Source organism: Hemicordylus capensis, chromosome 2 (genome assembly GCF_027244095.1).
Source record: "Hemicordylus capensis ecotype Gifberg chromosome 2, rHemCap1.1.pri, whole genome shotgun sequence".
In the NCBI taxonomy this organism is placed as follows: domain Eukaryota; kingdom Metazoa; phylum Chordata; class Lepidosauria; order Squamata; family Cordylidae; genus Hemicordylus; species Hemicordylus capensis.
The window spans coordinates 239,559,016-239,584,363 of record NC_069658.1 but is presented as its reverse complement, the minus strand read 5'-3'; the positions used below and the strand labels follow the sequence as shown (position 1 = coordinate 239,584,363).

General features: G+C 45.8%; 2 protein-coding genes across 15 annotated transcripts in view; both read left to right on the top strand.

Moving 5' to 3' along the window:
- Nucleotides 1–2,253, top strand: part of LOC128347540 (H-2 class I histocompatibility antigen, Q9 alpha chain-like) — a 34,771-nt gene extending 32,518 nt beyond the window's left edge. For 4 of the 10 annotated variants that reach the window (XM_053302462.1, XM_053302464.1, XM_053302463.1 and 1 more), the window contains exon 7: nt 438–2,253. In XM_053302462.1, coding sequence (XP_053158437.1) covers nt 438–475 — 38 coding nt within the window. In that variant the 3' untranslated portion in view covers nt 476–2,253. The remainder of the gene's footprint in view (nt 1–437) is intronic. The other 6 variants (XM_053302469.1, XM_053302473.1, XR_008317588.1 and 3 more) reach the window with 5 other exon arrangements.
- A 526-nt stretch (nt 2,254–2,779) lies between these two features.
- Nucleotides 2,780–23,828, top strand: LOC128347541 (class I histocompatibility antigen, F10 alpha chain-like). 5 transcript variants are annotated; one of them, XM_053302474.1, is made up of 8 exons: nt 2,780–4,528; nt 12,974–13,246; nt 15,043–15,324; nt 15,953–16,036; nt 18,752–18,787; nt 18,923–18,954; nt 19,846–19,878; nt 20,538–23,828. In XM_053302474.1, the coding sequence occupies exons 1-8, from the start codon at nt 4,462–4,464 to the stop codon at nt 20,745–20,747; spliced, it is 1,017 nt and encodes a 338-aa protein (XP_053158449.1). In that variant the 5' UTR covers nt 2,780–4,461; the 3' UTR covers nt 20,748–23,828. The 5 variants fall into 5 exon arrangements, with proteins under 5 accessions (XP_053158449.1, XP_053158451.1, XP_053158454.1 ...); XM_053302476.1 differs by having other exon boundaries at nt 18,919–18,954; nt 20,538–20,675; XM_053302479.1 differs by lacking the exon at nt 12,974–13,246.
- The last annotated feature ends 1,520 nt before the right edge of the window (nt 23,829–25,348 follow it).

Sequence of the window (25,348 nt, the reverse complement as noted above, 5' to 3'; positions counted from 1 at the left end):
TGTAAGGCCCCATGCCACACAGATGGGTGCTATATACGTAAATTAATAAATATAGGCATGTTTTTATTTGCTGATGGCATAATTTCCCTGGTAGTGGAAGCTGGTACTCCAAAGTCTGGTGGTACATATTTACACCTGGCACTTGATGGTCACATTGTCGCCTGGCCAAATTTTCACCAGGATCCCAAACATACCAACTTTCAGTTAAGCCTGAATGACTTCTATGGAATTTGCATCATGCATAAATATTTGTGATTTATTTATCATATTTTTATACTGCCTGATATGTACATCTCTAGGTGGTGTACAAAATTTAAAATATTTAAAAGTCACAGATTAAAATACATGAGACACAATAAAAACAATAGTATAAAACAGTTATTAAAACAAACTATTAAAATATAGTCCTTAATTTTTAATTGGTTCTTCTTGCCCAGATGTTTCCCCCCTTCAGGGGGCTCAGATGATGCTCTGAGCCAGAGGTTCTCCACCTGCGGTCTGCAGACCATCAGTGGTCCACAAGCTCCATCTAGGTGGCCTGCAGAAAGATGGCAAAAGAGTTATGAATCTGTAATTCACCTTTCACTTGAATTTTTATTATGTATATGAGTATTTTGCTTTGATTGTAGAAAACATGGTTTATTAGTAGTTGAAAAAGAATACTACTAAGAAGGACACTACTGTTCGGTCATTTCAAATAGTATTTTCAGATTGTTTTCCTCATATAAAATGGTGAATGATTTATCTAGATTAATTTTTGTGGTTTAAAGAGGAGTTGGATTTTTAAGGATAATTTGCTGTTTTGTTTTTTAGTGAAGTTCTCATAAGAACCATTGGGATTGAGACGTGATGCAAAGGCTTGTTTCTTAGAAAGATATCTATGAGTAACATAGAATGTTTCTAGATTTTCACATTTCTGCTTACTTTTGAATACATAACTGTTTATAATCTGACAACTTTTTTTGTTTAATTTAGTTTTATTGTGTCTTGTGTCTATCTTATTTTTGTGAGCCGCCCCGAGCAGTAGTGCGCTGGAGGGGCGGGGTGTAAATATTTTAAATAAATAAATAATAATAAATAGATTAAGGGACTGTTTGGTATGTTGCTCATTTATTTAGTATTAAGGAAATGTTGGTAGGCTGCTCTCTAATTTATTTATTGTGTGTTTCCCCCAAGTGTGAACTCCTTTTCAGAATTACCATTAAGAACACTTTTGGATGATCTCTATCTGGGGACTGGAGAAGGCCGTGAAACGTGTTCTTAGCACTACACCCCATCTTCCTTTTGGTATATGGGGACACAGCATTTTTTGCACATTGTAGTTATTATCCATCATATTCATCTCTGTTCTCTTTGTTATCCATTTTAATACACTTCTTTACTTCTTTAAGAAAAAATGAATTCATACTTTACACTGTATTAAAACTTTGCGTTGTTAGCACTCATAGTTTTGGTATTCATATTGCATCTTTGTCTGGGTACTGCCCCTCTTCTGTATTTATTATTTAGTAGTCCACCAAGATCCCAAGCAATTTTCAAATGCTCTGTGAGGAGGTGGTCCACCCGCCATCCCCCCCCCCACCGGCACTTATTTTCCCCGCCAGCTGGCCAGCCAGCCACCTAGCTGCCCACCCTCCCACTGCCTGCCTGCCCACCACCTCCGCTTGCCCACTGGCCGCCCACCTTCCACTGGCGGACGCCTCCTCCCACCTGCCTGCTGCCTTCTCCCGCTGGCTGGCCGGCCCACTGCTTCCTCCCGCCAGCCATCCGGCCAGCCACCTCCTCCGGCCCACTGCCAGCCGGCATCACTGTTTTCTCCCCCATCCCTGTCCCTATCCAGGCAGCTGCTAGGGACGGGTATGCCTTAGAGAAGTATATATAAAGATGATTTTTTTAAAGGAAAGCAAATAAAAACAAACTATTTGACAGGGCTAGAATTTAGGAGTGACTTACAACGTAGCATCAAGTGAGTGATTCCTTCCTCTTTAAATATTGGAGTTGCTGCAGTGTGAGCAGGAGGCAGAGGGAATCCACCAAGTCTTGTCCTGAATGGCTTCTGCTGCTAACCCTACCTGGCTCTGGTCCAACACCAGCATCCTGTCTCCAGCAGGCAAAGTGATTTGGGATGGGGGTGGAAATGTCTTCCTGACAGATTTGGAATAGTTTTGTTTTCCATCTGGTTTCTCAAAAGCATATGTGCCTATCAGAAAAGTGCTACATATCTGTACGTTTAATAAAATAAATTAAAATAGATGAAGATGTCCGTGTGTGTGTGTTTTGCTCAGACTAGCATATCATGTGCTCAGGGATGTCTCCATTGGGCAGCAAGGAATAGCAAGTGCTTCCCCCTTCCCCCCGCACCCCTGCAATTTTACAGCAAATTGTCTGGCAATACAGTCATCCTACATCAGGGTCCTGTATCTTGAATTAATTGTTTTTAAAAGCCTCAGTGGTTTAAAGAAGCCCAGTGCACCCAGAAATGTAGGAAACTACCTCCAGCCTCCCAGGAGCAGCCAGATCACCTCCTTAACTTGGTCCTGGTCAGCAACCTTCTCCCTAGCTGCCACATGGTCTTGGACAGGAAGGGGAAACTAGCCTGGAAAGCAGACTGAAAGATTTGGCCTAAGAAAAATAAAAGATAAGAAAAAGTATTTTCTAAGAGGAAAGGTCCATTTTTAAATAAGTTTGACATTTTCAAACTTATTTAAAAATGGACCTTTCCTCTTAGAAAGGTATTTATTAGGTAAATAAACGAACAGCATCAATTTGCCCCTGCTAACTGGGCAAAGAGGCACCTTTTACCGTGGTGATTCTCTTTATTTAGCAGGGGGAGAGTAACTAGCCCTATCCACCCCCAGCACAGTACTTCCAGTGACTGTTGCTGGTGTGTGTCTTATGTTTCTTTTTAGAATGTGAGCCCTTTGGGGACAGGGAGCCATCTTATTTATTTGTTATCTCTCTTTGTAAACCGCCCGGAGCCATTTTTGGAAGGGCGGTATAGAAATCGAATTAATAATAATAATAGTAGTAGTAGTAATAATAATAATATAATCACCTTACCTCTATAAGTATTTGATGTACAGCAAAATCCTTTATCCCCTAATTATGTTCTTTGCAACCCCTCAGCTCAATAGTTGTTCTAAAGTTGCCTCTGTGTGTGCTAGTGATTCTGAGCTTATCTATAGCTTATATGTTGCTGTGGTCCCCTCCATATTATTTCCCCAAATTGTGTCATTCCTTTGTCATTGTCACTCACATTGAATTAAATATTATACAGTTGAGAACTGCTCTAGCTATATTATGCATGAAATGGGCTAAACTGCCTGACTTCCACTTGCTGCAAGTCTTGTTGGTGATTAGCTAGGCTGATAGGATGTCACAGAATGTTCAAAGGTATTCAAATTGCTCAGGGTGAACCCGTCAGCAACACAATATGGGCAGCACAGGTTCTGTGTGAGGAAGTGAAAAGTTGTTTCTGTTGCAGATTCCCAAGTGTCCATTTAGCAAATGAGAGCCCCCCCACCTTTTTTTGGTGGTTCTTCTTCAAAAAAATAAAATAAAAATAAAAATTAAAGGGGACATTTTCACGGAGTCCTGGAATTTTGCCAGAATCAAGACCTGGTTTCAGCCATCATCTGGCCACTTTCAGAACAGGAAGAACCAGAAACTATTTAAAATGGAAATAGAGGTTGAAAGGATAATTATCTTCATAGCAGACCCCATCATAAGCTGTTGTTTTTTGGGGAGTGTGTTCCCTGTCCTTTCCGAACCATGGCCCTGGAACACAATGAGGGAATGAATCGGAGCACTGGTTCTGAGCTGGCCCCTGCCAGTTTCATCTGGAGCTGTAAGCTAGATCTTGAGAACCCCACATACACGCCACTTTGAGAACTTTGGCAGAAATGTGGCATATACATATTCATAGTAATAACATCAACTTCAGCACACACACAAAAACGTGCTTCACAATGGCTGACATCCGGCCTAATTTTCTCAGTACTACTATGGAAGACTGTAGCTACCTAATGGTGCAGTGGGGAAATGGCTTTATTATCAAGCCAGACTCAGAGGTTGCTGGTTCGAATCCCCGCTGGTAAGTTCAGCTGCACGGGAGGAGGCAATGGTAAACTTCTCCTGTATTCTACCAAAGACAACCACAGGGCTCTGTGGGCGCCAGGAGTCGAGTCGACGGCACACTACCTTTGCTATGGAAGACTACTAGATTTCAATCTCCAGTAAACTTAAGCAGAATGTCAGCCACGGCACTGTTTCTTTTCCTCTCTCCAGTGCTCACAGACAGCCCGCTAGAGTTTTGCCCTGCAACAACTGACGGACACGGAGTGCATTTATCCTATTGGTCGAATATTTCCCTCTCAGCCAATAGCCACTCCGGATTCTTCTGGGCGAGTGTTCCTAGTACTTCTCCGGATGTGTGGGTTGCAGTGATGAGTTCAAATCAAGATGTGTTGGGGTCGAAGAGTCCTGCTGATCTTGGAGACAACTGTCCTTCTGGTGGGGTTTTGCTTTGGTGAGTACCTCCAAGTCTAAATCCCCCACCCCCCCTCCCCTCCCCGTGCTGGGGAGAAAGCTCAGAATGAATTTGAACCCGGCACAATGCCCGAGCAGGCGGGAATGGAGCCTTTATCTCATGTATTTCCCTTTCCTGATCAAGGGAAGGCGGCTGGTGCTCCCATCCCAAACTGATCCTTATTGGGGCAGTCGAGTTGTCCAATTTGTATGTTCTGTAAATGCGACCCGGCAGGCACTTCTTCTTTGTTCTATCACGTACAGTGCTTGGTTCACACAGCTCTAGCAAAACAAAATTAAAAAAACGCCAAAGAAAACCCCATGATAGTCACTGGTACCAGCAGCGACAATAAAAGTGGCTGATGATAGCTAGGATAATTGATTGTTCGTACAATTGTTGGTTCTCTGATTTGAGCAGGGGCGTAACAAGGCTGGAGTGGGCCCAGAGACAAAATTTTAAAATGGGCCCCTCGCTGATACACACACACACACACACACACACACACACTTCACAATATATAGTCATGTGACTTGCCTTATGTGACTTGCTTCTGGGGGCCCCCTCGAGGCATGGGGGTCCCCAGGCAGCCTCCACCCCTTGCCTAATAGTAGTTACGCCCCTGGATTTGAGTGTTCCAGGCGGGTGATGTGTTTTGACGAAGCTTCATCACCTTTCCCCATTTTATCTGAACTCAGTGACCCCTGCAGCTTACTTCCATAGCTGCTGAGTCCTAATCTCTCTGCTTTAAAAAAAAAAATTAGCAGAAAAATCTTCATGTTCTGCAGCATCCAGTCTGGCTTTTGTGTGTGTCCTGGGGTGAAAGGAGGGTTGCCTTTTCTGCCCTGATGAATTGCATGTTTCTCTGGGTGAAGGGATGGCCTGCCCCACCAGATTCCATTGAGTCAGTCAGACTTACCTTTCCTCTTGGCTCTTTGAGTCTCAGACATAATTCCCCCTCTCACAAAGACTTCTGTGTATCATCTGGGTGGTGTGCCTGGTTAATCCATTCCTGGATCCAGGCTAGCCCAGCTCTTGAATTGTGTTTTAGTTAGAAGCAGAGAGATCAGAAAGCAGTGCGCACTTGCCTTTCTGTAAATAATTGTTAGTTCATTAAACGATTAATATTCTTGATTCTACATCTCTGTCTGGTTCTTGTGTGCCACAACTCTTTCCTCTGGATTCTACAATCCCCAGTGTAGAATTTATAAGTAGGTATAGGGCCGCTTCTGAGGTCTCTGTATAGCATCTGGCACGCTACTATAGACACATTAAAATGAATGGGGAGGAAAAAGCTGCAACTTAATTTAGACAAGATGGTTGTGCGGTTGGTCGGGGCTTAAGCTTGTCTAGGCATAGGCCTTCAGCCTGTTTTGGACAAGGTTGCTCTCCTGCTGAAGGACCAGGCAGGTTTGCAGTCTGGGGTCCTCCTAGTTCTTGGGCTTTTCTGGGGGATGCAGTAAGAAGGAGCACCTTTGAACACCTTTATTTGGTTCACTAGCTGTGACCACTGAGAAAGCAGATCTGGCCACAGTTATCCAATTACCTCTATATTATATTACTGCAATATGCTCTGTCTGAGCTGCGCATGGAAAATGTTTGGACACTTCAGCTGTTCCAAGTCCAGTCCTTTGGCTGCTAATTGAGACAGTTGAGTTGGAAGTAGGTGGCACTAATCTTGCTCAGTTTGCACCAGCTGTTTGTGTGCTTCTGGGACCAGTTCAGGGTGCTGGTACTCACCTCTAAAACCCTAAATGATTTGGGTGCCTGTATTTGTCTCACCATTTATGCTGCAGTCATAATCGGAGGCACTGATTCAGGTGCCCAGCTTATCAGACAAGCATCTCCTAGAGCAGGGGTGGGCAAACTCAGCCCTCCAGCTGTTGCTGAACTAATTGTGGGTGGGGGTGATGGGTGTTGTAGTTCAGCTGGAGGGCTGTTTTTTCATCCCTGCCCTAGAAGCAAGGCCTCATCAGTAGTGTCTTCAGTTCTTTGGAATGGCCTGGTGATTCTTTTTATTTAGCAGGGGGAGAGTAACGGCCCCTATCCAACCCCAGCACAGTACCTCCAGTGACAGTTGCTGGGTAGGGATGTGCAAAAAATTTCGGGCACAGAACGATCTGTGCCCGAAATGAACAATTTTGGGTGATTCGGGGCTGAACCGAATCACCCCCGATGTCCCCCGAATTTTTTCGGGCACGAGCCGAATCACCCGAATTTCGGGCACAAAAAATTCGGGTGATTCGGTTCACGGTTGATTTTTGGCGATTTTTTAAAGTTTTAGTGACTTTGGGGCAGTTCGGGGGCATAGCATGGGATCTGGGCAAAAAGAGTGGGGTGGGGTGGTAGTGCCTAATGGGTGCAGGCTACCACCCCAATTTCAGGGGGATTGGGCAAAGGGCTGATTTTTGGTAAATTTCTGAAATTTTCATGTCTTTGGGGCAGATTGGGGCATATTGGGGCAGAAAGTGGGGCCTGGGGCAGAATAGTGGGGTGGGGTGGTAGTGCCTAGTGGGTGCAGGCTACCACCCCAATTTCAGGGGGTTTGGACAACGGGGTGATTTTTTGAGAATTTTTGAAGTTTTGGTGACTTTGGGGCAGTTTGGGGGCAGAAAGTGGATCTGCCCCAAAAGAGTGGGGTGGAGTGGTAGTGCCTAATGGGTGGAGGCTACCACACCAATTTCAGGGGGATTGGGCAGAGGGCTGATTTTTTGAGAATTTTTGAAGTTTGGGTGTCTTTGGGGCAGATTGGGGGCAGAAAGTGGATCTGCCCCAAAGGAGTGGGGTGGGCTGGTAGATAGTGCCTAATGGGTGGAGGCTACCACCCATCCCCAATTTAAGAGTGATTGGGCAGAGGGGGGAATTATGGTGAATTTATTTGTATGAGGTTTGTCTTCATAAGGTGAAGTGTGCTAAATTGATTACTTCCTCATATTATTCATAGTAAAGGAAAGTGTGAAAAAGTGAAAGTGGGGTCATGAGAGTTGTTTAATTGAAAAAAATCTCATTTGCTATGATAGAATGAGAATTCACACCTCAGAAAAAACTTCTGAGGTGTGAATTCTCATACTATCATAGCAAATGAGATTTTTTTCAATTAAACAACTCTCATGACCCCACTTTCACTTTTACAATAATCCTATATAATAAAAGGCTAAGTGAGTGGCCATGGCTTTGGAACGTTGGGGATCTGCGTCCCTGCCTCCCTGGGCTGTTCTGGGCCTGTGCGAAGCGCAGGCCCAGAAGAGCCCAAGGGACACAGGACCTCAGACACCAGTGTCCCACAGCCACGGGCGGCCATTAGCCGGTGTGTGGTGGCGGGGGAAAGTGGCCGAGGCGGCGGCGGAGCCGCCGCCTCGGCCATGAGCTGCGGCACGGCGAGAGGAGGCCGAGGCAACCAGAAGCGGCCGCCCTGAAAAAGGCGAGGGCAATGGCGGCGGGGGAAGACCGAGACGGGGGACAGGGAAGCTGGGCGAGGTGGCGGCGAAGCCGCCAACGAGGCCCCCGCCCGCTCACAGCCGTCGCCGCCGCCTGCTCACCCGCCCTCCCAGCTGCCCAAAATGAAGCTGGGCGAGGTGGCGGCGAAGCCGCCAACGAGGCTCCCGCCCGCTCACAGCCACCACCGCCGCCTGCTCACCCGCCCTCCCAGCTGCCCAAAATCACCTTCCCCGCTCCCCCCCAAAAAAGATTAAGGGCCAAAATGGCCCATGAGAAGGTCGCCGCCCCCGCCTATCGCCCTCCCAGCTGTTGAAGACCACCTTACCCGCTCCAGCCCGAGGGAAAAGAGAGGAGCTCACGAGCAGAGCTCCTCTCTGTGCTAAGTCACTGCTCAAACTGCCGCTATGGACGCAAAGGACGCCTATTGCGTCCATTGCGACAGTATAGGCAGCAGCTTAACACAGAGAATAGCTCTGTTTCCGAGTTCCTCTCTTCTCCTTCGGGCTGGAGCGGGTAAGGTGGGCTCCGGCAGCTGGGTGCGCGGGAGGGCGATAGGCGGGGGCGGCTACCTTCTCATGGGCCATTTTGGCCGTTATTCATCCACCCCTCCCCCCAAAAAAGTAAAAGCAAAATAAGGAAGAACAAAAACAGAGAACAACAACAAAACAAAAAACAAAAAGAGAGAGGGGACAAGGGTGGGGGGAAGAGACAGAAAGAGAGAGAGAGACAGAAAAGACGGGATAGAAAGCTAGCGCCCGTTATCATAACGGGCTTAAAAATACTAGTATGATAATATTTTACAATAATATGAGGAAGTAATCAATTTAGCACACTTCACCTTATGAAGACAAACCTCATAAAAATAAATTCACCAAAATTCCCCCCTCTGCCCAATCACTCTTAAATTGGGGATGGGTGGTAGCCTCCACCCATTAGGCACTATCTACCAGTCCACCCCACTCCTTTGGGGCAGATCCACTTTCTGCCCCCAATCTGCCCCAAAGACACCCAAACTTCAAAAATTCTCAAAAAATCAGCCCTCTGCCCAATCCCCCTGAAATTGGTATGGTAGCCTCCACCCATTAGGCACTACCACCCCACCCCACTATTTTGGGGCAGATCCACTTTCTGCCCCCAAACTGCCCCAAAGTCACCAAAACTTCAAAAATTCTCAAAAAATCACCCCTTTGTCCAAACCCCCTGAAATTGGGGTGGTAGCCTTCACCCATTAGGCACTACCACCCCACCCCACTATTCTGCCCCAGGCCCCACTTTCTGCCCCAATATGCCCCAATCTGCCCCAAAGACATGAAAATTTCAGAAATTTACCAAAAATCAGCCCTTTGCCCAATCCCCCTGAAATTGGGGTGGTAGCCTGCACCCATTAGGCACTACCACCCCACCCCACTCCTTTTGCCCAAATCCCATGCTATGCCCCCGAACTGCCCCAAAGTCACTAAAACTTTAAAAATTCACAAAAAATCAGGACTTTGCCCAATCCCCCTGAAATTGGGGTGGTAGACTCTACCCATTGGGCACTACCACACCACCCCAAAATTTTGCCCCTGGGCCCCTTTTTACCCCCCCGAATCGATTCGGATTCGGATTAAATCCGAATCCGAACCGAATCAAGGGTGATTCGGGTGACCCAGATTCGGGCACAAAACAGAACGGGGGTGATTCGGCTCGGGTCCGAGCCGAATCACCCGAAAATCCGAATTGCACACCCCTATTGCTGGGGTCTATCTTATGATTCTTTTTAGATTGTGAGCCCTTTGAGGACAGAGATCCATCTAATTTATTTATTCTCTTTAAAACCTGCTTTGGAAACTTTTGTTGAAAAGAGGTATATAAATACATGTTGACATTGGGCAAGCCTCTGTATACATTTTGGCTATAGGCTAAAACATGACTTCCTGATAAAGTTGTTAATATTGGCTGATTTGTGACTGCTGTTTTAATGTTGTGCTGTATTTAATATGCTGGTAATGAGTTTATTGGTATATGTATTTTCTTTTATGGTGTTATCTAGACTTTGTGTGTGTGTACGTTGGCCACATTGGGTGTTTTTTTTTTAATAAAGAAGCAGGATATAAATATTTTTTAAAAATATGAATATTTATCTGTGTGTTTCCCACTCTTTCTTTCTCCCTCATTGCCTCCCAAAGACTTCCTTGCTTCCTCCACTAATTCTCTCCAAGTGCATGTCAGTTTGTCCTCCTCATCCCTCCTATGCCCCTTCCTCTTCTTTAGCCAGAAGACGCCTCTCTCTCCTGCCTGGAAATCCTGCCTTGCTTATACAGCCCCATTTCCATTGGTGTTCCCTCTAACAGGGATTCCCAGATGTTGTTGACTTACAACCCCCATAATCCCCAGCAGCAATGGCTTTTGCTTGGGGGATTCTGGGAGTTGTAGTCGACACCATCTGGGAATCCCTGTTAGAGGGAACACAAGCAGGGTCTCCTCAGTGGGTCTTGTCCAGGATGGTAGGAGCTCTCAAGGACTAGAGGCACCGTTGCAGATGCACCCTAACTCTGCCCCCCTCTCTGCCCCCTTTCCAGGCTCTTCCTCCCACTCTTTGAAGTATTTCTCCACGGGGGTCTCAAAGCCTGTCCAGGGACTGCCCCAGTACTTCACTGGGGGGTATGTGGATGACCAGCTCTTCGTTCACTATGACAGCAACACCAGGAGGATGGTGCCTCTAGTCTCTTGGATAAACAAACTGGTGGAGGAGAAGGATCCCCAGTACTGGGACACAGAGAGCCAGAGAGAGCACAACAATGAGCTGCTCTTCAGAGGGCACCTGCCTCGACTTCAGAATATCTACAACCACAGCAGAGCTGAGTGGAGGCGGGAAAGGGCAAGGAATTCCTCCCGTCCCAATTCCCATATTCCTGTTCCCTGGGCGGAGGGGGGGGGGCTCTGCTCCACCTACAGTGGTCTCCATCACGTAGCCTCTCCCTTCCTCAAGCACAGACACCCCCCACCCCGCCCTTCCATCCATTCCTTAAAATGTCGCTCTGCAGGAGCTCAATAGCGATGGCCTGGCAGCCGTGTGGAACTTGGTGCTCCTGTCATGGGGGAATCCTTGCATTCTCACAAGACCCTCGTATCCCTCATAACCACCCTGATGCTGGCTGCAACATCCCCATCCCCATAACAACCAGGCTTGGGCCTCTTCTTCACCCTTTTCTGGACCATCTTGAGGAAGGCTTTTGTATTTACTCTGAAAATAACAGTAACATGCTTACTGTTCTTAAACCCCTCCATAGGGCACCAGAGAGCTCAAACAGTGGCATTCCACTTACCTCTGAGCTTTGGATCTCAGACCTTGGTTTCCTGAAAAGGAGAAATCCATAAACTAAATGGGAGGCCAAACCACAGCTCCTTAATGACAGGCTTTATTCCAAATGATTTATTCTTCAGCCCTCTCCAGCCCTCTCCAGATGTTATAAAAAAACTGAGAATAGTTTACTTGTGTGCAGCATCCTTGAGAGCACACTCTGAATCCCTGCTCCTGCACTGATGAACTAGGAAGCCCCTCCCCACTGTCCACGATTACAGCATTTGTTTGCAGAGACGAGCTTGCACTTGTGGTCAGATTCTTCCTGTGATTGAAGATGCTGGGGCGAGGATTCAAAGCATATTCTTAGAGATGCTGTACACGAATACGGAGTCCCTAGTTTTGATAATGTCTGCAGAGGGCTACAGTGTTTCTGTCCTGACTTTGCACTGATAAATTAGAATTAAGCAGTGGAACGTACTGCACAAACTGCAGAGAGGGGCAATAAAAACCACCCTGCAAATTAAGCTTGAAAAGGGGAGCTGGGCAAATGTTAGGGGTGGGTAACTTTCTCTCTGTAAGAAGAGGTGGGGAAAGTCAAATGAGGGGGAAATTGGCTCTCTGCTGAGGTGAGGCTCCAGAATTCAGTCATGGAAAGAGAGGCGTGTGCATGTCCTCTCATTTGCTTCAGTGCTGCAAGCACCAAACAGAAAGTAGCAACAGGTTTTAGCAAATGTACAATGCATGTTGAGTCTGCCCAAGTAGGTTCAGTGGGGGTTGCTCCCAAGTGAATGAGAAAAGTCTTGAAGCCTCTAGAAATTAGAGAGATTCAAAATATACTGAATCTGAGTTTTAAACAAAATCAAGCCACAGCATTATTTAACTGTGAAAACAATATGTTGCCAAAGGGCTGCATTTTATTTTTTTTTAATGCAGAAGAGGTGAGTATGTTTTGTGCTTTTGGAAGTTTTGAGGCTGGCAAAGGTGGAGAGGCTAGAACTGCAGGGAGCTATCTTAGATGAGGGCAACCTGCATTCTGATTGGAGCACAGAGGTTATTTTGAAATGGAGCAAAACTTTCTTGGGCCTGCCATTTTCATCATGATTGGCTTTTTAAAAAACACCAAAAACCCTTTGTTGTTTTAGCCCTACTAAGAAGCAAATAGTTGGAGATAGAAGCGGGCAGAATAGAGGGTATCTTTAGCAGTGCAGAATGGATAGCAACAGATGTCCTTTTAGAAAGCGGGGTGGGGGCGGGGGGCAAAGAGTTCACATGGGTCTACCTATTTCATCCTGGGTCTGAAGGAACCTCAATTGAGGGAAGGGGGGGCAAACATCTGGCCTCTGTCCTGATGCACCTCCTCACACTCACAGATGTTATCCTCCCATCCCTTTTCTTATTTAAGGGTGTGGGAGATAAAATCCTAAGTAGCAGAGATGTAGGTTACCAAGAGCAGAGACTCTGCAGGGAAGAGACTGGGGTGGTATCAGGCCTTTGGCCAGTGGTCCCTCTAATTTTTTTCATCTCTTGAGTTTTGTTCTGGTGGCAGTACCAAGGCACTGTGTGCACATTTGCATTCAGAGTGGGGCCTTCCCAATTCAACCTGAGCAGGATCTAAAATTAACTGAGCGGACATCAGAAAACTTGTGAGCGCGTGCACATGCGCACGCCTTAGAAGGAACAGTGCCTTTGATGCTGATGCCCATCACCTTGCATGTCTTTTTCAGGGTTTCATACCTGGCAAAATATGTATGGCTGCATACTGATTGAACATGGGCACAAAACAGGGTTTTTCCAATACGGCTATGATGGGAGGGACTTAATTCACTCTGACAAGGAGACCCTAACCTGGGTGGCAGCTAATGAGGAAGCCCAAGTGACTACAAGGAAGTGGAATACTGAGTTGGCCAATAACCAGTACAAGGCCTTCCTGGAGAAGACCTGCATTGAGTCGCTACGGAAATTTCTGGAGTATGGGACTGAGGCTCTGTTAAGGAAAGGTGAGTTGGGGACAGGGGCTCAGTGCTTATGGAGGGAGGACTGGCCATTCTTCTCTGCAGTGTTCCCCACCCTCTGCTCCTTCCATGATTCCGAATCTAATTTTGAGCAGTGGGCAAAGCCTGGGATTGTTCCACTTTAGGCTATAGTAGTGGGCAGGAAGATTCTTCTTCAGATTAAAGTAACTCAGGGAGCTCCCTCACGAGGAAAAAATGAGAGTTGCCTCAAGTAATGGATTTAGAAGCCATTTGGGGGGTCGCAGAATGTACCCCTGCCCCTCTCCCATTCCTTGGACTTGCTACTCAACTCCAGCAATGTCCTTTGCTTCCTGCCTCACTTGTGTTAGTGGGTCTGCGTGAAAGTGTGGTAGTCACCACATTCCGTGGCTATGCTTTGAGAATGCTATCCATCAATTTGCCTGCAACAGATGTTAAGCCAACCTACCTGTAATTTCCCGGATCCCCCCTGGATCCCTTTTTGAAAATCTGTATTACATTGGTTGCTTTCCAGTCCTCCAGTACAGAGCCTGGTTGTAGGGATAAGTTATATATTTTTGCAAGGAGTTCGGCAGTTTCACATTTGAGTTCTCTAAGGACTCTTGGGTGGATGCCGCCTGGCCCTGGTGATTTGTTAATTTTTTATTTCGCCAAACAGTTTAGAACGTCGTCTCTTGCCACCTCTATCTGACTCAGTTCTTCTGTCCCTGAGAAGCTTGGTTCAGGCACAGGTATACACTCTGTATCCTCTGCTGTAAAGACAAATGCAAAGAACTCATTTAACTTCTCTGCAATTTCCATATCCTCCTTAATAATCCCTTTCACTCCCTCATCATCTAATGGTCCAACCACCTCCCTGGTAGGTTTCCTGGTTCTGATGTATTCCTGCTTCTGCTTCTCATTCCTTTCTTCACCCTCTGAAAGAGGAACTTGTGAACACGAGGTAGGATCCTTAGTCTAATTCGAAGGTTGCCCCCATTCTTGGAAGACATTTGAGGCAGATATTGTACTCAAGGAAGCCAGTCAGAGCAGCAGGAGTGTCAGATTCTCTTTTCCATTGCAGTGTGCTTGATCAACTGAAATGCATATTAAATAATAATTGAAAACTAAAATGTGGATTAAGAAAAGAACTGAGGAATGAAAATTTTAGGGCAGCCAAGATTGAACAATTCAGCATTTCTCCATTGCAAGGAATGGCCAGGATCAGTTGGAGTTGTGTTCAGGTGGGGCCTTCAGAAATCTGATCCAATTCAGCCTGATGAAAATTGCCCTCAAACCCAGAGGGGGCTCACTGAATAAGTCACAGAATTGCTCATTATAGGCTGACATCCAGATTAAGTTGCTGTTGAGTAGTCTTGTTGGAACTAAGTAGTTCTCTTGACCAGGGGTTCCCAACCTGTGGTCCTCCAGATGTTGTACTACAATGCCCATCATCTCCAGATGTTGTAGTACAACACCCATCATCCCTAGCCATGATCTATTGTGGCTGGGGATGATGAGCGTTGCAGTTCAACAACATCTGGAGGATCGGGAACTCCTGCTCTAGAGCAACTCCTAAGTAGTAGCATTGAGTAAGTTAGTATAGATGTCCTCCATTATATCTGAGCTTTTTCTGTGTAAGAGGAAGAAAAAGTCACTTTTTTTTTTTTGCATTGTTCATCTTGTGCAGATATGGAGTATCCAGTCTCAGAAGAGTGTGTGGGACTCGATGTCCACACGGGCTTACTTCATGTTATTAACCTATCCATCCTGCCAGTCAACTGAGAACCCCACTGTTGATACTGATGTCACTGTTTTCACAGTACCCCCAGCAGTGAAGGTGATACACAAGGCAGGCTATGATGGCATGGAAACTCTCGTCTGCCAGGCCCATGGCTTCTACCCCAAGGAGATTGAGATCGACTGGATGAAGGATGGGGAAGTCTGGAAGCAGAGCACCTTCCATGGACAAGGCCCCAACCCAGATGGAACCTACCACACTTGGCTTGGCATTGAGATTGATCCAAAGGATAGGGACCGCTACCACTGCCGTGTGGAGCATGACAGCCTGGGGACACCTGTGGATGTTGCCTGGGAGGAGTCTGGTGAGAGACTGTTGGGGGCAGGGGTATAAATATCTTGCAAACTCCTTCCACTTTCTTTACAAAATCATTGCAGCCTACAACTGAAAAACATTGCAAGCATTGAAAATACCACAACACATGAAAATTGAATGGTCAATGGATACATTTTATTGCTATCATAGCATACCATAACATAGTTATGAAAGGTCACAAAACATATTTTTAAAAAGAGAGGTATTGGAAGCTTTGCTGAACTCTGATATACCTTCCTGGGGAATAGATTCCCTGATATTGGGGCCACAGCAGAGGGTGGGGGAATAACTTTAAGAGTGGGGGAGGGTGCACTCCCCCCCCCCGGCCACATTTCCCCCACTGGTGCTCGGTTTCCCAAAAGTCCATTGGGGCGGCAGCATCCCTCCCTGCTGCCCCGTTGTCTGGATGTACCCGGAAGTAGCTGGTGCATTGGCGCACACATGTCGCGTGTGCTAACGAGTGCACCATGCGCACGCCCACACCTGATGTGCACAGGCGCGCCCACTACTTCTGGGTACATCCGGAAGTGCATTTATGAGTAAATGCACAAGCCTTACTCATAACCTAAGAGGATTATTTGGGAGTGCCACTCAATCACTTTCTTTTCTCATTTCAGTCCCAGTGTGGATCTTTGTGGGGTGTGTCGTGGGGGCCTTGGCTGTTACCTTCATGTTCGTGACTGGCATCACCTTCTATATCAGTAAGTACACTGTGAATGCACATGTTGGGGCAGAGGTGTAGGTCTGGTGGTCACTGCTCCCTGACCCTGTGCTGATGGCTCAGGCATATCGGACGTGGCAGCTGGTACCCATGGAATAGCAATAGCACTTACACATTTATATACCGCTCTATAGCCGAAGCTCTCTAAGTGGTTTACAATGATTTAGCATATTGCCTCCCAACATTCTGGGTACTCATTTGACCGACCTCGGAAGGATGGAAGGCTGAGTCAACCTTGAGCCCCTTGGTCAGGATCGATCTTGCAACCTTCTGGTTACAGGGCGGCAGTTTTACCACTGCGCCACCAGGGGCTCATTCAGGAATCCTGCCCACAAGCCCCTTCCTCTGCCAATATTACTTTGGACGTGGGCTGGGTAGTGCCTGAAGGTCATCTAGCACATGCTTTAGGGATAGGCTTCTCTAGCGGTTGGGATTAAACTCACCGCTGGGGACTACTTAAACACCCAGGTTATGAATTCAGGGGGCTGGAATGTTGGAACATAGGAATCTGTCTCATACTGAGTCAGACTGTTGGTCCATCTAGCTCAGTATTTCTCAATGTTTTTGGAGTCATGGACCAGTACATTATTCATGCGCAGTTTCCTGGACCAGTAGTTAGTAAGGGGGTCGCCACCCTCACCCCCAGGCACCCCCCAAAAAGCTATTTTGGGCAGCTCTCCGGAGCTCATTTCCAGGCAGCCCTTGCTGCTGGATAATGTTCATTTCGAGGAAGTGCAATGAACATTATCTAGCAGCAAGGGCTGCCTGGAAATGAGCTCTGGAGAGCTCCCAGTGGCCCCTGTCAGCCCAGAATTCATGGAGGAGAGGTCCATCAATGGCTACTAGTCAGAGGGCTGTGAGCCACCTCCAGTCTCAAAAGGCAGGATGGCTCTGAGAACCAGTTGCAGGGGAGTAATGGCAGGAGAGAGGGCATGCCCTCAACTCCTGCCTGTGGCTTCCAGCGGCGTCTGGTGGGTCACTGTGAGAAACAGGATGCTGGACTAGATGGGCCTTGGGCCTGATCCAGCAGGGCTGTTCTTATGTTCTTAGAATTGTTTTCTTTTGGGGGGTGATTTTTATTAGTGATGCCTCGCGGACCGGCACCAGTCCGTGGACCGGTGGTTGAGAAACACTGATCTAGCTCATTATTGTACACCAGGCCTGCTCAACTTAGGCCCCCCAGCTGTTTTTGGACTACAACTCCCCTAGTCCCCAGCCACATTGGCCAGTAGCTAGGGATTGTGGGAGTTGTAGGCCAACATTTGCAGGAGGGCCAAAGCTGAGCAGCCCTGGTCTACACTGACTGGCAGTGGCTCTCCAAGGTTTTGGGCAGACTTTCCCAGACTTACCTGGAGATGCCAGGAATTGAACCCGGGACTTTCTGCATGCAAAGCAGGCACTCTGTCACTAAGTTACAGCCCTATCCCCAATAGGATCTAGTCTAGCTCCACCCCCACCAATCCAGGCCAAACTTTGACCTAAATACTGTACAGCTACTTGGATCTCAGGGACTACAGTGCAGTTCTCATTCTGCATAAATATTACTTTGCTTTAAAAAAATAAATCAAAAGCACATGCTGAACAATTAGTAAGGGGACAGATGATGTTGTGGGTGGGATTTGTGGGAGAGATGCCTTTTCCCATGAGGCAGTTCACATAATGCCCTGACTCTGGGACATGGGGTGGACCTTTCTGCTCCCCTCCCTCCTTGCAGCCCTCAATGTCCAGAGCCCAAACTATGCTGACTCTTGGTGGGGGTGAGGGAGGAAACGGTGCAAGGGGAATAGTTGAACATTCCTTCTCCCAGTGCCATGGTCCCAAGCCGAACTGCAAAGTGCAAAAATCCGAATTGCAAAATTTTTGCAAAGTGTTTAAGTGATAAAAGATTTGCCTATTCGCTACCGAGTTCAATTTAAGGTCCTGGTTTTGACCTTCAAAGCCTTGCAGGGTTTGGCACCTGTTTACTTACAGACCTGTCTCTTCCATCCAGTTACATCCCATCCGGTCAGATCTGCTCAGATGGCCCTTTTGTTGGTCCCTGATTTCCAAGAGGGTTTGGGGCGCTAGGACCTGTGAAGGGGCCTTCTTGGTTGCCGCCCCACTTCTCTGGAATTCCCTTCCCCTGCAGATTCGTTTAGCTCCTTCCTTGTCGATTTTTAAATCATTATTGAAGACTTTTCTTTTTCGCCAGGCTTTTACCCTGTAGTTTATCTATTTTTCTCCCCCTCTGTTAGTTACTTTAGTTTTATTTAGAATGTAATTTTAATGCTGTCTTGTTTTGCATGTTTTTGTACACCACCCAGAGTCTTCAGAGTGGGTGGTATATCAAATGTTTCAAACAAACAAACAAATAAGAGATTCAATTCCTGCTCTCCTTCCTCCTCACCTAGTTTGATTTGTACATTGATATCTCACTCTTCCTGCATGGAGCCAGAAGAGTGTACATGATTATTATTATCCTCACAACAACCCTGTGTGATAGGTTGGGCTGAGAGAGAAGCAACTGGCCCACATTCACCCAGGGAGTTTCATGGCTGAACAGGGCTTTGAACTGTTCCTAGTCCAGCACTTGCCTGGGAAGCTTCAGGGACTCCTTTCTTGGAGGTTGTTGGGAAGAAACTGAGGAGTGCAGAGGCAGGGGCTGAAGTAGGTCTGGAAGCCCCTTCAGATTCTAACATTTTTATTTTCTCTGCAGGGAAATGGCGAGGAGATGGCTACAGAGCAGCAGCAAGTGAGTGAAGTCTTTTGACATCAGGCAGGAGGCTTTCCCAGCCTTACTTGAGTTCCACCTTGGTGCAGAGGGAGGGGCTGAAGGATGTCTGGAGGCCCCTTCAGGTCCTAACATTTTGATTGTCTCTGCAGGAAGAGGGCGAAGAGCTGGCTACAGAGAAGCAGCAAGTGAGTGACACCTCTCTCTTTGACATCTTACTCCAAATCTGGGCAATCCCAAGGGAGGGATAGGTGAACTGTTGGGGGAGGTGTACCCTGGTTTCATTAGCTAAGACCTGAAGCTGTAGAGGAGACAGGCCACTGAATGCAGCTACAAATGGCAAGGAGATTCCTCTGGTCCATGAGAAGCCTAGAGAGCCAGGCTGAGGGACAGACTTTGAAAAGCAGCAGCAGGCAGAGAAGCAGAGGGAGGAAGAGATCCCTGTAGGGTTCTTGAGACCTGAACCCAAGGCTGGCTTGCTTCAACTCTGCACATGAATTTCAGATGGCCTCCTTCCTCCTTTGGACTAATCTAGGAACATACCAAGCAGAGGAATGTCTTTAACTTCTGGATATCTTGGGTGGGAAGAAACATTGCTGATCATAATTGAGAGAGCCTGTTGGTCCCGGTATGGACCTGCAAGAGCCCCAGAACCTGGTGAGGGCTCAGAGGGGGCCCTGTATGTGGCGTCTGCTCCCTGAATAGTGATGCCTGGAAACTCCCACTTCTTGTGCCTCAGATGGATTCCAAGTTGGTAAAAAGCTGTTGTGACATAATATAAAATTCATTCACATCTTTCAAATGACCCCCACAATGTGTCTGGAGAGACTTGTCCAGAATCTTGTATCTGCCTTTTTGGGACTGGACAAGTAAAAGATAATCTAGACTATTACTCCTTTTTATTGCTTAAGAGATTTGCATGTAGAATTATGATTGACCTGAAGTGGTTTCTAATTAAGCATATGAACAAATCTGATGGTAAAGGCATATTGGTGGGGGAAGAGGGTTGGGGAGACAGGAGTCCCCTCCCTACATTGCAGACCATAATCCTGACTCCCCTCTCTTCTCCTTTTTTGCAGCAAGTGACCAGAAGTCGGACAGCTCCACTGAGGGTAAGTGGGGGAGGGGAGTGTTTGAGTGGTGGGGTGCTGACACCTGTCTCAAAGAGGAAGAATCTTCCTGTTGGATTCCCCTTTCTGTTTTTCTTTGAGCTCAAAAACTTGGGGATTTCACTGATGTGCCTGGAATGAGAATAACTTCTGCTCCGTGATTGGTTGTCTCATCTGAACTCAGAGGGTATCCCTGTTTTACTTTGCAGCATGGTTTTGCTCAAAGTTTGAATGTCAGCCAGACTTGGAGCTCAGGGAGGAATTTCTCATTCAAATCAGATTGCTTAGTGTCTGTCTGAGTTATCATCGGGAGTCCCTTGTACTGGAGCAGTGGTTCTCAATGTGTGGGTCCCCAGATGTTGCTGAACTACAACTCCCAGCATCTGTAACCAAAGGCCAATGGGGCTAGGGATGATGGGAGTTGTAGTTCAGCAATATCTGGGGACCCACACGTTGAGAACCACTGTACTGGAGGAACCTCCCAGCAGTGCACTTGCTTATAACATGTTTATACAGTATGTGGTTTGATCTATGTTGGGATGGAGGCTTCAGTGGCCCTGCCTCAACATTAGGCCATCAGTTCTGTGATTCTAGTGAGTGGACACGCTGCTATTTCTGTGATGTCAGCTTAACTTTATACCTCCTGTTTTCTGTTTCTTCAGCATAATCTCCTGTTGGTGTCTGGGAAGAGATTGGAGGGAATCCACACAAGACATGCTGCAGATCATCTGTGCTCCTTGGAAGAATATTTGTTTTTCTCCAGTTATGGTTCTGGCCCTCCACTCGCATCTTCTTTCCAAATGGAGGTGGGGTGGAGCAGGTGTTTTGCTAGGTACTTAAAAGATTCCAGGCCCACAGTGCCCTCCTTTTGATAATAGGGATGTCTCCTACAAATATTTTATTCATCTCTCACCAGAAAGTAATTACAAGTCACCTGGTATTCTCTTGTTTCATGAAATCTGCTCATACACAGTTGAAATCAAGGCTTGAAAATCTTATTTGCCCCCCAAACAGGTAACAAGTAATTTCAACTATAAAAATCACCATGCTTCCACTGTGCCTGGAGCTTTGTCAATAGCTGATGACAGGCAGTAACTCAGTAGGTGGAGTTTCCCCCAGATTTGGGAGACTGGAACTTCACCCACTGAAGTCCTGGCTGTCATGCAGCTGAATTACAGGCAAAATATAAGCAGGTGCTGCTTCCATCCATATGCTTGGTGAAATTGTCCATTTTGAATGTCATACAAGTCCGGAAACTTCAGTTGGTTCAGAATGCGGCAGCCAGGTTGGTCTCTGGGTCATCTCGGGGGGACCATATTACTCCTTTACTGATGGAGTTACACTGGCTGCCAATAGGTTTCCGGACAAAATACAAAGTGCTAGTTATAACTTACAAAGTCCTAAACTGCTTAGGCCCTGGGTATCTAAGAGAGCGTCTTCTTCATTATGAGCCCCACCGCCCACTGAGGTCATCTGAGGAGGTCCGCCTCCAGTTACTGCCAACCCGTTTGGTGGCTACACAGAGATGGGCCTTCTCAGTCAGTCACTGCCCCGAGATTGTGGAATGCGCTCCCTGCTGAGATACGATCCTCCCCATCTCTGGCAATTTTCAAAAAACACCTGAAAACCCATCTTTTCACCCAAGCTTTCTCAGCTTCCTAAATTTGGGGTTTTTTAATATATGGTTTATTTTAAAATTCAAAACCCAATTTCAGGGTTTTTAATCACTGTAATTGTTTAATTGTTTTAAAATGTTTTTAAATTGTTAATTATTATGTTGTTTTTTACTTTGTTTTAGCTCTTTACTGTTTTAGTGGTTTGTTTTAATTGTAAACCGCCCTGAGCCATTTTGGAAGGGTGGTATACAAATCAAATCAAATAAATAAATAAAATAATAATAATACTGCTGTTAGAAGTCCTGGGCCTCTGACCCATATTTGGAATCCAGCAACTACTCCCCCTTATGATGTACAAGGCTGGAGGATGATGAGAGCCATATAGCAGCACTGAGGCCTAGTGGCTGTGAGGTAAAAATGGAGGAGGCAACTGTTGGGTAGAAATAGCCACAGCTGAGGAGCTGACGTTTATGGGGTAAGAGAACAGGACCAATCTACCTGAGAGGCATGAGTTATACCATTCAAGTGTAACAGTTCCCTTTTTATTTTCAAGACAGTTCTCCTTCCCTACATAATGAGCCAAATTTCACCAGCCCTGAGAGAAGCCCTGTTTTCAGGGCTAAAGACAGAGTAGAGGACACTGACCAGCCACTCTTTGCTCCCCCTCCCTTCACTGCAAGTCCCCCCACCACACACTTTTTTTAAAGTGGGGAGGATAATTCCCCCCTATACTGGTACACAATATAAGAGGGTGATTTTTTTGGCGGCGGTGTGGGGGGGGCATTTCTAACTTATAGTGAGGTTGTGCAGGATTGATGCCATGATCACCTCAACCAGTGAAAGAGCATTTAAAACCTTTAAGCAGGTTTTAAAAACAAACTATTTCACATAGGAAGAATAAAAATCACAAGGTTACCTAATGGTGAGCTGATTAGTGGAGTAATACTACTAAAAATACTATAGGAAATTTAGGAGACAACCCCATTAAACTCACTCATAACCCCTACCAAAGAATAATTAGGTAATTTTAAAAAGTCTCTATTTTTATACTGCAGTGGAATCCTATGCATGTCTACCTGGAAGTAAGCCCCATTGTGGTCAGTGGTGATCATAAGATTGCAGCTTCAGTTAACAAGACACTGAAATGAACAAGATTAAACTCAAATTGGCAGAGATTGTAGTCTTCCAGCAATGCCATAGGTAAATCAAGGACTGGAATCTCCTTTTTCTCCTGCAGTCAATACCCTCCTGCAACTGAACCCTTGAGGAGCAGTGTAGTATAGTGGTGAGAGTGTTGGACTAGGATGGGGGAGAAGTGGGTTCAAATCCTTCTTTCCTCAGCCATGGCTACCTTTAGGCAAGTCACTCTCTTTCAGCCTAACCTACCTCAACAGCCTAACTTACCTCAACAGAACTGTGCAGAGGATAAAAGTGAGGAGGAAAAAGCTGAGCTCCAGATGTAAATATTATAAATAAAAAATAAACTTTGTGTATATGTGTACATAACATATGCCAATTTATGCTGACGTTTAGCCACATACACTCCAGTCTTAAGCATGTAAACTCAGAAGCAAACTAAAATTGATATAAAAAGGGGAAGGTTTTTTTAAACTCCTCCTAAAAAGCTGAGAGGGAGATAGATTGAGTGCTAAACACACCTCTGGGGTGGAAAAGGCTTCTATTCAGCCCCACTAGAACCTTAATCTTGGTTCCTGTGGGTTTTTAAATACTGGCTTTAAATCATGAGCTGTGATCTCTGAAGTATTTGTCACATCACCTGTTTCCTGTCACAAACATCCATTTGGTGTCAGTTGTCAAAAGACTCAATACCTTTTGAACATGCTCTTAGAAAATATGCTATTATTTCTATAATGTTTATATATTTCTACAATGTTCTATAATATATTCTATAATATATATGAGTACCCAGAATGTTGGGGGCAATATGCTAAATCATTGTAAACCGCTTAGAGAGCTCCAGCTATAAAGCGGTATATAAATGTAAGTGCTATTGCTATTGCTATATTATTTCTATAATGCATAATGTTAACTGCATCACCATCTTGATCATTGTTCCAATACTGAAAAAAGGGTTTGCTAATCTTAAATCGATCAATTTCCTCAGAATATCCTATTATCACTTAAATTAAAGGAACAGCTTACAGGCAATGAAATGAAAATGTTCAAAATGCGTAAAGCATTCTACCTTTGACCTTGGATGTTATTAAGCCAGAAGGTTGACAATCTTAGTTGCAATAGGATGGATTTTAGACTCTAAAGCCTGAAACAATTTATTATGGGGCGGCTAACAAATAAAGTTGTTTATGTATTTATTTATTATTATTATTATTATTATTATTATTATTTTAAAAAGCATGGTTGTTTTCACTCTTTTGTCCCAGCTGGGACAAAGAGAACTCTATTTGGTTTCAGGACAGGAGCTCTGGACCATGTAAGTTGGAGGCAGCTCAGTATTTAAAATGCCACTTTCTGCTTTTATGTGTGGATGGGGTATTGTGGTCTTGCCACTGAAATGGGAATGGCCACGTTATTGTATAGGAGCTAAAATGTGCTTTATTGTAGACTTCACATTAATCTCTCTCTGATCCCAGAGCTTGCGATGGGGGTGGGATTCAGTGACAGTTGTCCAGCCTGGGACCTCACAAGCTCCTGCAAAAGCACAGGAAAGCTCAGTAATGGCCCATATTGTTTTGGTACGCAGAGCACCAAATACCATTACCTTCATACGTGCATATGCTTCCTTTGCCCCACCTGCCAGTTTCTTCCATGCTGCTTACTCTTTACTGCTGAGTTAGTGGTGAATGAGACTGTTGCTGTACCTAGCAGTAGCAGCAGCCATGCCGGAGGAAGAGGAGAAAGGGAGAAGAGGAGGGATTTCTGCTCATAAAGTTGGTTTAGAGTAATGCTGTCAGTAGTATGGTACATCAGCAGAGGTGAGTGAGTGGAGGGATGGCTCCAAATCTGTCACACACACACACACACACACACACACACACACACACACTGGCCACCTGAGGTGACATGTTTCACTTTGGAATTCCACCATACTACAAATCAAAGTACATTTATCTAAAGTCTTAGCTTCCTAAGCATTTACCTCCAACTCTGGGAAGTGCTAACTGAATAGTAGTTATTCAGGGCCTGGGATCAATCTTGACTTGCAACAGTACAATAAGGAGATAACTTAAGGCACATGAACAGCCCCAGCTCTGACTAGAGTTTCAGTAACAAATTCTAAATATTCCTTTCAAAATTCTGCTTTGTAGATATTGGGGATCAGTGTTCTCCAAATAGTGGATATCTGTATTTTATATCACTGGTATTTGGTTTTACCATTTGATTTCTGACCATTTATAGTCTGCATTCTTTAATAACTGGCCTGCAGTGATGAATAGCATATGACAGTTGAGAAGCAATGAGACACCACAACATCGTCCAAACTTTCTGGAGGTGGAAAGAGTGGGATTGGCCTGAGCAGTCATGCTGGGGTGGAGGCGGGGGCAAAGCTTGATAAGAGACAGAGAAACCGCCTCAGCTCTTGCACCAGCGTTCATTTACAAGTGATGTTTTACACTGACATGTGTCACTCACTCCCAGGGGGCAAGGATGAAGAGCTCAACCAGTTGATTAATTTTACAAGTCGGAAATTCATCCAGTTGATTAGCTTTACAAAAACTGCAACAAAGCCTGTATATCTGGTTGCATATGTGGAGCGTTCCTATTCAAGCCTGGCTTAATTGACACTACAGACACAGACCTGTGACTTCTGGGTCCTTTAAGCCAGGGCTTCTCAAACTCCCATAATCCCCAACCACAATGGCGGAAGCCAAAGTTTG

What these genes read in the sequence shown, in the direction of transcription:
- LOC128347541 (XM_053302474.1), top strand. Translation starts at nt 4,462, where the DNA reads ATGTGTTGGGGTCGAAGAGTCCTGCTGATCTTGGAGACAACTGTCCTT. An exon ending in TGGCTACAGAGCAGCAGCAA is followed by an intron (nt 18,788 to 18,922) that starts GTGAGTGAAGTC and finishes CTCTGCAGGAAG; the next exon opens with AGGGCGAAGAGCTGGCTACA. An exon ending in GTCGGACAGCTCCACTGAGG is followed by an intron (nt 19,879 to 20,537) that starts GTAAGTGGGGGA and finishes CTGTTTCTTCAG; the next exon opens with CATAATCTCCTGTTGGTGTC.